This window comes from Rissa tridactyla, chromosome 1 (genome assembly GCF_028500815.1).
Source record: "Rissa tridactyla isolate bRisTri1 chromosome 1, bRisTri1.patW.cur.20221130, whole genome shotgun sequence".
Lineage (NCBI taxonomy): Eukaryota > Metazoa > Chordata > Aves > Charadriiformes > Laridae > Rissa > Rissa tridactyla.
The window spans coordinates 132,341,496-132,356,485 of NC_071466.1; the positions used below are offsets into that span (position 1 = coordinate 132,341,496).

Consider the following 14,990-nt stretch of genomic DNA (forward strand, 5'->3'; position numbering starts at 1 on the left):
TCTTCCCAACAGTAATCCCCTTTTCTGCCTGGTTTTCTACCCCTTTGCCCCGATTAACTCGTCTCCTCCTGATTTCACCATCATTTCATCCCCAGGAGGATGGTGTACGCACGCAACTCGACATTAAACTGAAGCTAACACAACGGTGACCCACTCCATTCACTGGTGTGTTATGTCCCTTCTCCCCCCAGGTGAGCCCCCTGCAGCCATTCAGGGCACCCGGTCCTCATCCAGCCTGAGCGACAGGACTCTTATTCTTATTTTGTTATTCTCAGCCCAAGGACAAGTCAGGACCTAGAGAAACCCAGGGACATCCCAGCCCAGCGGGTGTCTGAGAGCACAACCAGGGACAGAGCATCTCACATGGTAAAAGGACAAATGCCCTAGACATTTTTCCATCCCCTTTTGGGGCTGAACGGCTTTTCTGTTAAAGGCTGTAACCATACTGGATTACTCGCTCATGTGCCCCATATGTACTCGGTCAAGCCTCCCTCCATTTTTTCTAAATCAATTATTCCTGAATTACCCTGGATAAATGATTTTCAGCACCTTAATGTAACTCGAGCAATCAGTCTTGAAACGCTCTTAACAAACAGCCACTTCACAATCGAATCTTTCATTCCAAGAAGCAGAACAAGGTTGGGGTTTTTTTTTTCCTGAAGCTGCATTATATGACTATATTTTCACAAAAGCTATTAATTATTGTCCGTTTCTGTAACGGTACACTGCTAGGCACTTCCACAGCCGCCCTCCCTTTCCCCAGCCCAGGCGCAATTTCCTGAGTTATGGAGTAAACAGAATTCCTATGTACGGAATAATCCGAGCAGTCTCTAACGGGGCAGCGTAGGCTCTCTGCCGCTCCGTCAGCGTTGCAGGGACCTGCATAACAGAACTGTGATGTTACAGTCTTATGTGGGTAACACTCCCAAGCATTGAACTGAATAACGTGACTGGCTCGCCGCCGGGCAGATGGAGACTTTGCTAGGGTTGTTTGATGGTAAATGAAGACTTTTTTTTTTTACTTGCTCCAAGGAGCCTGGCACAGGAAACCCCCAAATCCTACAATAATAAATCTTCTATTTATCTTTTAAATTCTGGAGCAAAATAAAAACCATTAGGCACCCACGGCCGTGTGCTGTATTCTATATTTTCCCAGCTTCCTACAACCTTCTGGCATAAAAAGATTAAGTTTTCTGAAGTAAAAAACAACTCCCGAGTTTAAAAATAACAGCCTCATTGCCTTGTATGGAGCACTGTTTTATAGTATTACACAAGAAAAAGGCAGGAGCGCCTAGAAATTGCAAAGGCGGACGTAGTCCAGAAACCTGTATCTGATCCATCCTGATAGTTTTCACACTATCAGGCATTTGCAGGAAAACTGAAGAGCAGAGGAAAACACGATCCTTCCATAGCATAAAAGTGATCACCCAGGCATTAACCTCACTGTCATGATTATTTCACTCGTACCGACTGACACAGTATTCCAGCAGACGACAAAGAAATCCCTGTACATAAGTCAAAATTATTCCAATCCTGACAGTTGTGGTGAGGGGAGGCTACTTTCTGGCTATCGCTGTCTGTTTAGGGCATCTCAGAGCAGGAATCAAGCGAGAGGTCAAGATCCCCGTGGCGATTACACATTCTTAATGCCACTGAAAATAAGGTCACAAAAGCTGTGCCCTTGAAAATCAGCACCATGAAGTCCTTTGAAATGCAGACGCTCAGCATCTCGCAGAATCAGGCCCTCCTTTAGCAGCTGCCTCCTAAAGTGTTTTGCAATGTCATAGGACACTTCCAATGTCTTTGTTTTCTAATTTTGCAGATACCTGGTAAATGAAAGAGCAAACTCAGGGACAATACACGTCTTTGCAAGAAGATATGTCAACTAAAAATTTAAGTTTGCCAATCCCAATTATTGCATGGTATTTTAGTAAAAGTTAAGGCAGTAGCAGAGTACTGCACAATCTCAAGGCTGAAGACTGCTTTTAAAAAAGCCAGTGGGAGTGTCTCCATTAAGGTCTGAGGGAGTACAAGGGAATGCTCAGCAGGTCTTCTACTATTTGTTTTTCCCTCATAAGAAATATTGCTTAAAGCCCAATAAAAATGCATTTGCATTTTTTCTGTACAAAGTGTATCTGCATGCAAAGCTGAGAGAGGGATGATAGGGCAGCACTGGGATAATTTTTTCATCAAACTAAGTAATGCCTGTAGAAGTGATGACAATAACACCTATGGACATTTCATAATTGACCTTTTAATAGGATCCTCTGAGCAGGATTGAGGACAACCCAGTGCAGCAAGTAGGTGAAAAAAGAAGTCCCTCTCTGAATCTCCCTGTCTATTCCCAAGGTCCCTTCTTCCTCAGCAAACACAAACTTACAGAACTGTTCTGCAGCCATTTCAGGGGTAAAACAACAAGAACCTATTTTTGAAGACCCCCTGACCTACTCATCATATGCACCATACATTTCTAAAAGTTACAATGTATCTTCCTTAGAATTATTTTCTATCCATAAGCATCCACACAGTCAGTCAGCACTTTTGGTATCTTATTTAGGGATACTGCTATTAACTGTTGCAGCTTCTTAAGAAGTCGATGATGCACAGTTCTTCAGTCTCATTAAAAGCAAAGACACTGCGGTGTCTTCGGTTTTCCCCTTAGTTTTGGGGTAGATTTCTGATCAGGGAGTTCTCTATTTCTTGGAAGCTCCATAAAAGTAGAGGCTTGGTTTTGTTAATTCATCGGTCATGGGGAAAATATTAATGCTAGCCAAGAGTGCATCCAGTCCCTGAGTGAAATCAAAGCACTGGAAGTCATTCATAATTATTCTGTGTGCCCTGGTCCGCTGATTTTAAGACAATTTTTGCTGTGGCTGCATTCATATAAATGTGATGATGATTAACGTGACTTGTGTCAGTTCTTAACCAGTTGGTTAAGTACCCTTTAGAAACTGTAAATCAGTTCTTTTAAAGGTGGTTGGCAACAATTTCTTCCCAAGCTCCTTTCCAAGAGTTACACCTGTGGACATTGCTGAAAATATCCATTTAACAATATGAGAAGATTTCCTTCCCAGAAAGCAAAAGCCTTAAGAATAATAAGTAGGTGCAGATACAGTGCAGTGAAACTGTCCATGATGACGGGGACTGAATTCTACCATGCAAGAGTTTAGCTAAATTATTTTTTTTTTAGAATGTATATAGGGAATTGGCCAAGGAAATACAGTTTTGGAGAAATCAAAACTTACTTACGAAACCCTACAGAATTTGTCATTTCACTTTGATTATTAAAAGGACAAAAACTGGGAAGCGGTTTCGACTGTCCAAATGCTTGATTTCATTATTATCTAAATCAAAATGCCTTATTTTTTAATTGGAAAATCGTTTTCTAATTTATTTTAGAAATCTTTTTTAATCAATTTAAACAAGGAGGTTTAGGGATCCATTTTTCAAATGGTTGCAAAACTTAAAAATGTGAGGTAATTTGATGATACAAAAATAAATATTTAAAGGTTGGCCAAAACGTAAGTTTTCCTTTCTCTCAATAAAGTTAAAAACAAAACAAAAACAAAACAAACAAAAAAAAAAAAAACCCACAAACCTTTTATTCAACCAAATCTAAATGCTTCCTCACCATTTTCACTTTTTTTCTGCTCATGTCCCAAATGAAAAATCCTCCTCTAAATTCCTCTGCTGCTGCAAATCAGTGTGTGATGGCCTAAGACAGTTGCTAGGTGCAGCCTTCCCTCTAGCAGCTCTAAGTTTCTATTTGCAAACATACAGCAAACAGTGGACGACCCACTGTCACAGGGGTTTTACTCAGACAATTCTTTCACCATCTTCACAATACTGTCAGATCAATAGCTCAACCGAGCAAATGGCATATGGAAATTTTATTGTAAATATTATTGTAGCAAGTGCTTTTGTCACTTCTTGGGTTGATTTACTGATTCATTGTTTTCTGATCCTGCAGAGTACGCAATTAAAAGATGCCTCCGTCATGAATATTGTTGCTAGAACTTGAATTGGCACTATGTTTCCTCTCAGAGTTTTAAAATTTCTTAATCTCCATTCAAAGATATTTCAATTTAATTTTACCATATCACCATGTTATTTTTCCCTTGCCCTTCTCACCAAAGCACACTACAGCTTTTACCACAAGAAATGCAATGGCATTTTATTTTGAGACGGCAAATGCTTTGCAGGCAGAAAGGTCGGAATCGTAGCCTATTTTAACCAGTATTGGAAATAGACAGCAAAAAGCTACACCATTTTTTTTCTCTGAAAATAAAATTGTCTCGGTGTTGCTGGACAGTACTCTCTACTTGTGGAAAGGCTAGATCGAATAATAAGCCAGAAAAGCCAAGTCTTTCAATGTCCCACTATGCAGAGCTGCTTTGGGCAGGATTAGGCACTGGCGCGCTGGGAAGTTGCCTGCGTTTCCCTGTGCCTCCAGGCGCCCGCTGCTGCTCTTCCTAATGGAGCCACGCAGCTCCCAGGCTGACAGATACTGACCATTCACCTGTAAAACCACCCTGCTTTTGCTATCAGGATTTAAACATAACTTCCCAGACAATTGCTGGAAAGTAATCGTAGTGTTTGGGAGTATGTCAGAAAGCTAAGGGCCAGCATAAAATCCTATAATTCCATCAACAGGCACTAGCAAACTCAGCCTCTCCGGGAAACTCCGTTGATCTCTGAAACATTGTCAGTTTTAGAAAACTTAAGCTTCTTTCATTGAACTTGATTTTACGTCACCGGTGTAAAATACAGATCTCGATATGGATGCTTGGGGTGATTTAAATCACACTTGAATAGATTTTACTTGCAACAGGAACTGATGTAAATGCCATATGAGTCGGTCTCAATATATCCAGGAATTTTCCAAGTGCTCTCAGACTGATTTTAGTGCATTTTTTAAACTAGTGCAAGCTTATTAATCTACATCAGAAGGCAGGAAAAAAAAAAAAGCTTAAAAAAAAAAACCCAACATGCTTTGACCTTTGAAGACATAAAACTGCAAGCAAAGATTCATATGGGAATCCAACTGATTAAAATAGGAACAGTGATCTGTGTGAACAGAGGTGACTTAAGTGGCACTGACTGTGTTGTAAAACAATGCAAATGCTCTTTCCTGAATGTAGCACTCTTGGAAGACATCTTTCAACTTTTCCATCTGAAAAAAGCATCAGTTTTCCTTAAAGACGGATACAGATAAAGCAGGACACTTCTGCCTGAGGAGAGGCTAGCTGGGCTGATATTTGATATAAGCGCTCAGTCCCAAGTGGGAGGAGGAAGAAGTGATTGATGGTTTGTAAGGAATTAGTTGACATTTGCTTGTAACAGAAGCTTTGTGGATTCTCCCAAAGTTCTTGTCAAAGACAAGAATCGTCTTTTGAAATAGCAGCTTTCCCCTTCCCAGCAGATGGAATAAACCTGTGTAAAAAAAGCTGCAGATTTAAAATTCATGTAAAAGAAAGGAAGACATTGTTTGATACGCTGCCTTTTTTCTAATACTCTGCTGCTCTGTGAGATTTGTCTCTATTATTCTATTACCTGCCCCTCTTAATACAGCGTGAGCAATTCACCTCTCTGCAGGAAGAGTTTCACAAACCCAGCAGCAGGAGTTCACCAATTCAGCAAGATGCATGTTACCGCAGAGACAAATCCTTCTCGCTCTCTGTCTCCTCTGGCTCCAAGGTCAGAGTTGTACGAACTTGACCAAGGAAACCCTTTCCGGAGCCCCCACAGGGCTCTCCTGGCTCTCATCTGGACAGCTCCATCTGCCTCCTGCAACTCTCTCCTCTGGGAAGGGCGAGAGCGTTAGCTCTGCGGCCAGAGTACAGGGGGAGCAGAGGCATTATGAGGGTCAGATTTTCACATTTCCTCCCATTGCATACACAAGGGAGCAATGGTATCCCCTCCTCAGGAGGCAAACTGATGATCCAACAGGTGGAATGAATTCATAAAACCCAAGTCACACACGCATTTGTTAGAAAGACATCGATAAATCCCAGTCCCAAGCACTTCTGCCAAAGGCAAAGCTAATGCGCTCTGTCTTACACCTCGTTGTTACGGAGCATTGCTCATCAGCAAGCCTCAGGGACCACACAAAGGATGGTGCACACCAATTCACCCTACCTCAGGAAAGAGACGAGAAAAAGTTCCCTGCCAGCTCTTGAAATCCTAGTCCCATCCACTGAGACCTCAAACAAAAGCTGAAGTGAGCAACTACGTCTGAAACCAAATTAAGTCACTCCCTACTCATGGGTTTCACAGCCACTACTCAAAAAAAATGGGATTTCATCAATACGAGCATTCAGAAGCAGTGGTATAAAAAAAAATAAAATCAGATATTATCAATCACATTTCTCCCACTCTTATAATGTGTTTGCCCCTCCAGAGGGTCGCTGCATGGCTCCCGCACCCCCGCCGGTGGAGGGGGTTTGCCCGGGGGCAAGGAGGAGCAGGTACCCCGCGGCGGCGGAGTGGAATTAAGATGGTTATTCGTGTCGCCCCCCAGGATAGGCAGGAGAACAACAAGCCAGGGTAAAAGAGATGGAGGTTTTACTCTTGTCAGCCACGGAAGGCTTTGTCAAGCTATCGGATCTTAATCTTACGGATAAGCAGCTGTAATAAACACGTTGTAGGTCTCAAAATGTGTGCCGTGTCGTTTTCTCTCGTTGCAAAGCTTCGCAGTAGTTCGTTAATGTAGCTTTAGAAAAACATACAGAACGAAAAACAATTCGCAGTGCAATGACTTCACAGATTGACAAAAATAAAACTCTCGAAAATGTTTTTTGGTTTTGAGTTTTGGGGTTTTTTTAACCGATGTGTGCATTTTTAATATACGCAATCAAAAATACCGATGGGATATGTGATACGAAGACTGCACTGGCGAAATTCGTTTACAAACCGCTCGCGTGTTTCTTTGCGAGGAACAGAACTGTCCCAAAGCCGCGAAATTAGAATTTTTTAGCCGCGCCGTTTTCCTCTGCTTCTGAAACGCCTGTGTAGCGTCTCTCCGTGTAGCGACCCCGACCACCTAAGGGAGCAGCGTGTTTCGGGGGGGAAAACGCATCCGTGGAAAGACGTCCCCTCCAAAAAAAAACCCGTCTTAAACTTCCGACGAGCACAGAAGCGCGCTCGGCTCTGCCTCGGTCTGTCCCTGCGCCCCTGGGGTGGCAGAGGGAAGGACCGACGAAAGCCACCGCTGTAAACGATGGTAAATAATATATACATCAAGGGAGGCAACGCCTGGGCCCCCCGTGACCTTTCCGCTGCTCAGGTTTAATCTATAAATACCCAGAAGACATCCGAGCCCATTGTTTTGCTGCCCTCTGAAACCAAACCTGCCAAGGGGACGGAGGGGCGCCCGACGCCGCCTGCGTCCCGCCACCCTCCTACTCCTCCTTCTCCTCCTCCTCCTCCTCCTCTCCGAGGGCCGGCGGAGGATGCGGGGCGGCCGGTACCGGCGGCGGGGCTGCAGCGGGGGAGGCTCCGCCGAGCCCCGTGGCGAGCCCGGCCTCCCGCCGGCCCGGACGCGGCCCCACGCGCGGAGCGCCCCGAGTGGGCGGGGGTGGGGGAAGAGAGGGGGAGAGCCGTTGTAATCCCGAATTCCTTTTCACAACTTCGTGATTAAAACCCGCACGTGATTAAAATCCAGCTTTATCCCCCTTTTAAATGAGTCTCGTAAAACAGCACATTAACTCTGGCGACAAGATTCATGGCGGAGACATAAATAACTCGGATGCTCGGGAGATTTTTTTTTACAAACCTGGGAGATTTACCCGCTGGCTTTTCTCACCTTTCCCCACGCCACCCCCCACCCCACGACCCCCCCCGCCCCCGACCCGGCACCTCCCAGCCTGCCACCTCGCCTCCCCCGGGAAGATGCGGGGAGGGTCTCTCCGGGCACTCCAGGCGGCTGGGGATCGCCAATATTGTCGCCGGAGGGTTTCGGCACGGCTGGAAAATCGCACATAACGGGTGAGGGATTTCGCCAAAAGGGGGAAACGAGAAGCGTCGCCTCCCGCGCGCCCCCCCCCCACCCCCACCCCCGAAGGCTGGATTTTGTATATGTCCAGCGCACCCACGCCGCCTTGCCGACACCCCCCTCCCCCGGGGCGCCACTCGCCGTGGGGACGGAAAGGAAAATCCCCGAGAGATGCGGACAACGCGTGGGAGAGAAATCGCCGTACCCGTCTACACGGAAAAGAGCTGCAAAAAAAGGGGAGCGAAGCCTTACTCTTCCCTTGGCAGTGTTTGGTTCCCCGCGGCGAAAGGTTTTCTGCCTCCCCGGCTCTCCTGAGCTGAAACTGAGGGGGTTTATGCGAAGACATCGATAAATCGGCCTAGGCCGATTTACGTTATCACACGCATAATGAACACATAATTTCCCAGCGCACACTGTAATATTTGGGGCCTCTCTGTAAGCACACCCGTACCAATTATACGCCCAGCAGAAGGAACAGCCCTGTGTTATTTCCTACCCTACTCAGGGGCAGCGACTTTGAGTTTTGAACCTTTGGGACGCTATAAAAACTCCCTTTTCTAATTTTTTTGCTATATCGCTAGAGTTTTGGCAAGTTTAAAATACTTTAGGTGTAAAGTTTGTTCTTAATTGGGTCTTGTAAAGGTGGAATTTGGTGGCCATTATAGAGTCGCTAATCAATTTTCACCCAGCAGCAAAGGTACACCGCGGAGGATTTGGGTTTAATGAAGTGACTGTGCAAATTATAGTCGCGGACTTTATTTAAAGTCTATCAACCTCCTAAAAATGATTTCTCAAACTGTTCTTGATTTCCTTTGCTTTATGAAAAACATCACGTTTGCTTTCTAAGGTTTCAGGCATTAGCAGCCATCCTTTCCCGCTCTCCAGTCTGGCGCAGGGAGAGGTTTCCAGTTCTCTATTTCGGATTCATGGAGAAACGGACAAATTAAACTTCTAGACCGACCAAAAATATATCCTATCGTGGCTAAAAATTAATGAGAAACAGTTGTAAAAAATAAAACCGATGCATATATCTGCTCTCTTATTGGAAAGCGAATTTTTATCGTTTCGTTCACGTATTTATTATTTTGAACGGGGAAGACTCGGAAACCGTGAACTATTTTTTTAGTGTTTGACATTTTGATCGCTTCTGTCCCCTCACCTTTACGCTCGTCGCCCCGCTGAGAGAGAGGTCCCAGCAGCAAAATTTACCTACTTCTCCTTAGGATCCGCACCGGGAAGGGCTGCTGCTGCTGCTACAAGCAAATTGAAATGCGGTTTCTTGACAGCGGAGCGGGGCGAAGTCTCCGGAGTTCCCGGTCTTTCGCTCCCTTCAAAAACACTTAACAGATATTTTTTACGGCTGTTATATTTTACACCTCGATCTCTAATTATTTCTCCTTTTTTGTTGTTTGTTTTTGTTTTTTGGTTTGATGTTTGGGTTTTTTTTATGCTGGGTTTTGGGCAGCAGATACTTGTTGATAGCGCATGGAACGCCAACCAAAAAAAAAAATTTAAAAAAAAAAAAAGGTGTTTTATTCCCCGAATACAACAGAGTGGACTTGGTGCAAGTGGAGGAAATTTCTGCCCTTTATCTTACGGGGTCGCGCACAGAAATCGCTTGACCTTTTCCCCCCGCCCGAATATTAAAAGAAAAAGTAAAGAGAAATTACCTAAAATCCGCGCACTATAACTGCGGGAGCGGGGCCGCCCGCTCCGTCCCATTTCAAGGCGCTGGGGAGCGGGGCGGGGGGACGGCGAGAAGGGCGCGGGGGCGCGGGGGGCAGCGCGGGCGCGGAGGCAGCGCGGGCGCGGGGGGCAGCGCGCTTTCACCCCTCGGGGTCGCGGCGGGTCCGCGGTTGCTTTTGCGGGACCGTCGTTTTTAGGCCGGAGCGAAACGGCCGGTGGGGGACAAGGGCAGACCGAGGGTTTTGCTTGAACCAAACGATCACTCCGTGCTACCGGCTCCCTTTTAAATAAAAATAAATAAACAAATAAAAGTTTAAAATTAAAAATATAAATTCCACGAGGGAAGTCTCGTGCTCTCTCTCCCCAAATACGGCGCAGCCGTCCGAGGGGCCGGGACCCCGGCGCTGCTCCAAACGCCCAGTTTCCCGGGAGGCGTCAGGCTCGGCAGCGGGGGCCGGACTTCTCGGAGCCCCCCTCTCCCGCTGCCCCCGCTCCCGGCTGAGGCCCTTTCCCCTGTCGGGAGCAGTGTCCCGGCGAAGAGGGGACACTCCTCCCTCCCTCGTCCCCCCTCGCCGCCGCCGGGGCTTGCGCGCTCCGTCCCGGGCGCGTAGCGAGGCTGCGCCGCTGAGCCCCGGCGGGCCCGATCCCGGGGGAAGGATCAGGCCCCCCAGCCCTCCGTTGCCGGGCTGAGCCCGCCCCCGGCCGGTGGAGGTCTCGGGTGGGAGCTCGCCGCGGGGCGCGGGTGCTTGTGCAGCCGGTCCCCGCCGCTCCACGGAGCCGGCTCCCCTCGCCTCGGCGCAACGCTGATCTGGGGCGCCCGCCTCCTCCTCCTGCACCGAAACCTCCGGTTAGGGCGGCAGGGTCTCCGCGGGGCAGACTCGGGGTGGTGGCCGGTGTCTCGGAAAGGCGCACGGAAGAAGAGAGGGGGTGATCCCTCCCGCGGGCATGCCGGGTGTCGCGCCCCTCTCCTTTGCCCCCGACCCACACGGCACCCCAGCGATGGTCGGGAAGCTCCGGGGAAAGGCGAAACGCGTGTCCCGAGACACCCGGGAAGGACTATCGCGACCGGCAGGGACGAAAAGGGAGGAGAGAGGGAGAAGGAGGAAGCGGGAGGGGACATGCCATTCCCTGCCGGGAGATCATGGAGTTCTGCGGAGGGAAGAGCCGCAGTGAGTAAGAAAAGAGTCCCCATAAATCGAAAAAAAAAAAAAATTAAATTAAAATCCAAGGAATCACCGCAAAATCTCCCCCACTTTTCCTCTACCCTCAGTCCCGGATGTTTTCCGGGAGGCGCTGCCCGCCCTGCCCGGCGCCGCTCTCCCGGCAGGGCTCAGCGGCGAGCGGCAGGGAGGGAGCGGGGAGGGGGTGTCCCCGAAGAGAAAGGAGTTGCACTAACCGGGGTTGAGGTCCAGGCACTGAGTCGGGTCTTCATTGTCCCCTAGCTGGCCATTGGGGCTGAGGCTTTCCATGGACAAATCCAGCCCCTTGTCCTCCCAGTCTCGCAGTTTCCTCTTTTTATTTGTCCCAATCAAGGCTTCTACCGAGAAAGCGTGAGCTCGGGAGCTGAGGGCCACCGCCGATCTTCGCCTCTCACTCATCTTATCCCCCAGCCCAGACCCTTGGGCAGATGAGTGGCCAGTGGCTGGGAGCGCAGAGCTCGGGGACCAGAGGCAGAGCCTCTCGCCTCTTTCTCCCCCCACCCCTCCCCAGCTGCACCCCCAGAAGAACCAGCCCTCAGTCTCCTGAAGGCGCTACATGAGGCTGCAGATACTCCGTAGGCAGAGCCGGGAGGGTGTGCTCAGCCCAGGTCCCCAGCACTTGCTCAGAGGGGCTGCAGGCTGGATTTCATCTTTTTTTTTTTTTTTTTCCTTCTCCCCTTTCCTTCTGTCTCTCTCTGATTGATCCAAACTTCTGGGATTTTTTTTTTTCTCTCCAAGAGTTAGGCAGGCTGCGTGCGCCTGTCAAGGAGGGGGGGTGGGGGGGGGGGAAGGAAAAAAAATACTGTCCGCGGCCAATAGGAGGGAGAGATCGGGAGAGACCCAAAAGCTGCGACCCAATGGGGAGGGGAGAGAGACTCGGGCTTCAGGGCGAGGAATTTTGGCCATCTGAGTCCTGGAGCACCGGTCGGGAGAATTAACTGTTTGAAGAACGGGGAGCCATTAGGAAACCCATAGCTCTAAATGCAGAGAGGTAACAACTCCCGCACTTCTCTTCGCCGCACCCAGGTTTCCCCGGGGGCTGCTGCTAGCTAATCCCCACGCAAAGTACCCGAGAAGGGCTTTACCACCCTTTACCACGGGTGAGGGGGTGTTTTTAAAACGTCATTCATGCCATCTATTACTTGCGATTGCCGGCGGAATCGGTGTTTGGCCCGGCAACAGCAACGTCTCAGGGCGGGGGGGTGTTGAAGTTTCACTTCAAAACCATGCGTGTCCGTGGAGCGGCGGGGCTGAGCGGGCGGCGTGGGCTGTCGCCGGCAGCGGGACAGATAGATCCAGACACCTTCGGGCCGGGGAGCGCCTTTTTTGGGGGTAAAGGGGATATTTTATTTTTTTTTCCCCCGCTTCTTTTTGCCACTGGTAGCTACAGCGAGAACAAACCCGCTAGGCAGAGATCCCGGCCGGTTGCCTAGATGATATTCAGCATTTTATTTCTGCTCGCCTCTTCACTCTGCCCTGAAACTCTCCAGGCTGAGGCGGGTCCGCAGCTGCTCCCACGCTCCTCGATCGTGCGTGGTGCAGGGGGGTGGCTCGCAGTGAAAAGGAATAAGGGCTGCATTGGCGAACGAAACACCGTGTGTTTTCATTAGCTGATGGAACCACGGGAAAATAGGTGAACTCAAGCGAAACACCGTCTAGGGAAAATACAGTGGGGAAAGCCGCCGGTGGTTAATTCCATCCCGAGGATCGAATACAGGTTCAAAATAAAAAAATAGATAACTATAAAGTAAGGGAGGGAATTAATATAGATCGAGACACGGCGGGAAAACGAGCGAGGATACACACCAAATTTCAGGAAGGGATTATTTTTTGCCGATGTTTCTCCGATGCTCCCCGTAGGCGCAGAGCCGCTTCGAGCAGCGCCGGGGGAGAGCGAATTTTTCTTAGGCGATTTTTTTCGATGAGGCCAGACACAAGTGAAGAAGACAGGCGTGGGAGGGCAGCTCCTTTAGCTACCAGAGTGACCCCACGGTGCCCATGCCTACGTGGTACGGCGCAGACTTTCGGCCCCCTTTCCCCGACCTAAAGTCCGCCTGGGTTCACACGCACGGAAGGGGCTCTCGGAGAAAGAGCGAGAAAGAAGCCGTTTCTTCGGGAACTCCCGGAAAACTAAGCCCTGTTATCTAGGCCGAGGAGCAGGTTTTGTGCGTCCCCATCACCCGCCCTACACCCCCTCATACCACCCCACCCAGCCCCCCCCCCCGCCGCTCCTTTCCCCTCCCCTCTTGTACATCGCCTTTGACAGGTCACTCGCCGAGGGCTCAGCGCCGGGCACAGAGGCGCTGCCACACGGGGTGTCGTGTGCCCCCCACCCAGCCCCCGGCACTGCCCCACTCCCCGGCTCTGCGGGGAGCAGCGGGAAGGGGAGACAGGCAGCGGCTTGGAGAGAGCCAGCAGCAGGACTGACCGAGGAGCGGGGACCCAGAGGGGGCACATGCCTTTCCAGCGGGTGCCCCGGCTGTGTGTCCTTCCCTCGGCGCAGGAATGTCTCCCAGACTGAAATAAATAAATAAATAATTCCTTTTCCCTATTTCCGAAAGCCTCGGAAACACTCGTCTGGGAGACAGACACCGAGGAAGGCTTTTAAAGAAGCTGGAGTGAGATTTTAGAAAGAGAGCCCAAGAAAACAGAGGATTATTTATGGCGTTTTAGCGAGAGGAAATCGTGTTGGAAAGGCAGGGCGATTCAAACGAAATTTGGGGGCCGATTTAGGAACTCCGAAATACGTTTTCCACAGCGCCAAGTGTGGCTTTATGGGTTGACAGGTTAAATCAGCCCCGACCCCTTTTGGGTCTTTTACCTAGGGCCTCCCCGCGCTGCTGCTCGGGGTCTGTTAGCCGTGTCAGACCACCCCGCGCCCGGCCCCGGCAGCGGGACGCAGCCTCCAGAGCAGCAAGCAGACACACAGCGGAGTTACCATGCCAATACGGCCCCTAATTGACAGACCCCAGGGAGCGGACCTTTTTGCCAGGGACGGGAGAGCAGCTCCCCGCGGTCCCGGGAGGGGTGTCCGGGGGCGCGGGGACACAGACCCGCCGTCGGGGCCGCTCCTCTCCCGCCTCCCTGCCGCTGCGCCGGTGCCCGTGAGGTTTAGCACAGCTCTCCCTCCCACTGCCCGTCTGCGCCGGGCGGTGCAACAGCGATAAAACACAAAGGCATTGCTGCTTCTCGGTGCGAGCGGAGGGAAAGGGCAGCCCCTGCAGAGACCTCGCGGCCCCACGCACACGAGGATGTGCCGGGGGGAAAGGGGAGGGATGGGGATGGGGAGGGTGAAAGGGGGGAGAGCAAACGCTGCCCCCTCGCAGGGACCTCTGCTCCCCGAGCTGAGACGGTTCGCTCAGAGAAACCCACGCTCCTCAAACCGGGGGATGGGATTTCGATTCAGCCTTTGCGCCAAAATCCCGCTGAGCAAAACGCATCCGCGCTGCGCCGCCGGTCCCCGGCGCTCTTCCCAGCCGGAGCGGTGTTAAGGGACCGGGTCCCCTCTCCCCGCGGCAAACGGCGTAAATCTGGAGTCGGCCTGGGCTTAATCTGGATTCGGATCCGACTCTGAACCCCGGCCGCCGGAGATGAATGCGTCCCGTTGCCTGGTCTTTATTCCAGACCCTTACTCGCAGGGGTAGCTCCCATTAAATCCAGGAAACTGCTCCCTGGAATAAAGTGGCAGGAGCAAGGGTCGCAGGGCCAGGCCCCGGGGTTTATAAAGAAATCATTCACTCCTGCTTTCCAGTTGTCGCGGAGCGAGCCTGAAAATATTTGTTTATATATGGAAATATTTGGGGGGAAAAAAAAAGAGAAATAAGGGGAGCCGGCTGCGGGGCGGGAGTGCTGTCCAGATGTGCTGCTCGCAAGGGCTGAGCCCAGCCACTTTCAAACCCTGCTTCACCAGCAAGGAAAACCTCACCAACGGTCCTTTAGCCAGACCTAGCCCGGGGATTTTTATTTATTTTTTTTTTTAAGTTAGTAATTGAAAACAATGTTAAAACTAGTCAGCGGGTGCGGGCTGAAGGCTGTCTGATAACGTGAGCAAGTGATTTACTGGATTTTAATGCAACGTCGATTGTCTTTTTAAAACGGACCGGAGGATTTCG

General features: G+C 50.0%; 1 protein-coding gene across 1 annotated transcript in view; it reads right to left on the reverse strand.

Annotated features, from left to right (window-relative positions):
* TBX15 (T-box transcription factor 15) overlaps window positions 1–11,596 on the reverse strand; it is a 102,021-nt gene extending 90,425 nt beyond the window's left edge. The window contains exon 1 of the mRNA XM_054185222.1: window positions 11,076–11,596. Coding sequence (XP_054041197.1) covers window positions 11,076–11,277 — 202 coding nt within the window. The 5' untranslated portion in view covers window positions 11,278–11,596. The remainder of the gene's footprint in view (window positions 1–11,075) is intronic.
* Between the last annotated feature and the right edge of the window lie 3,394 nt (window positions 11,597–14,990).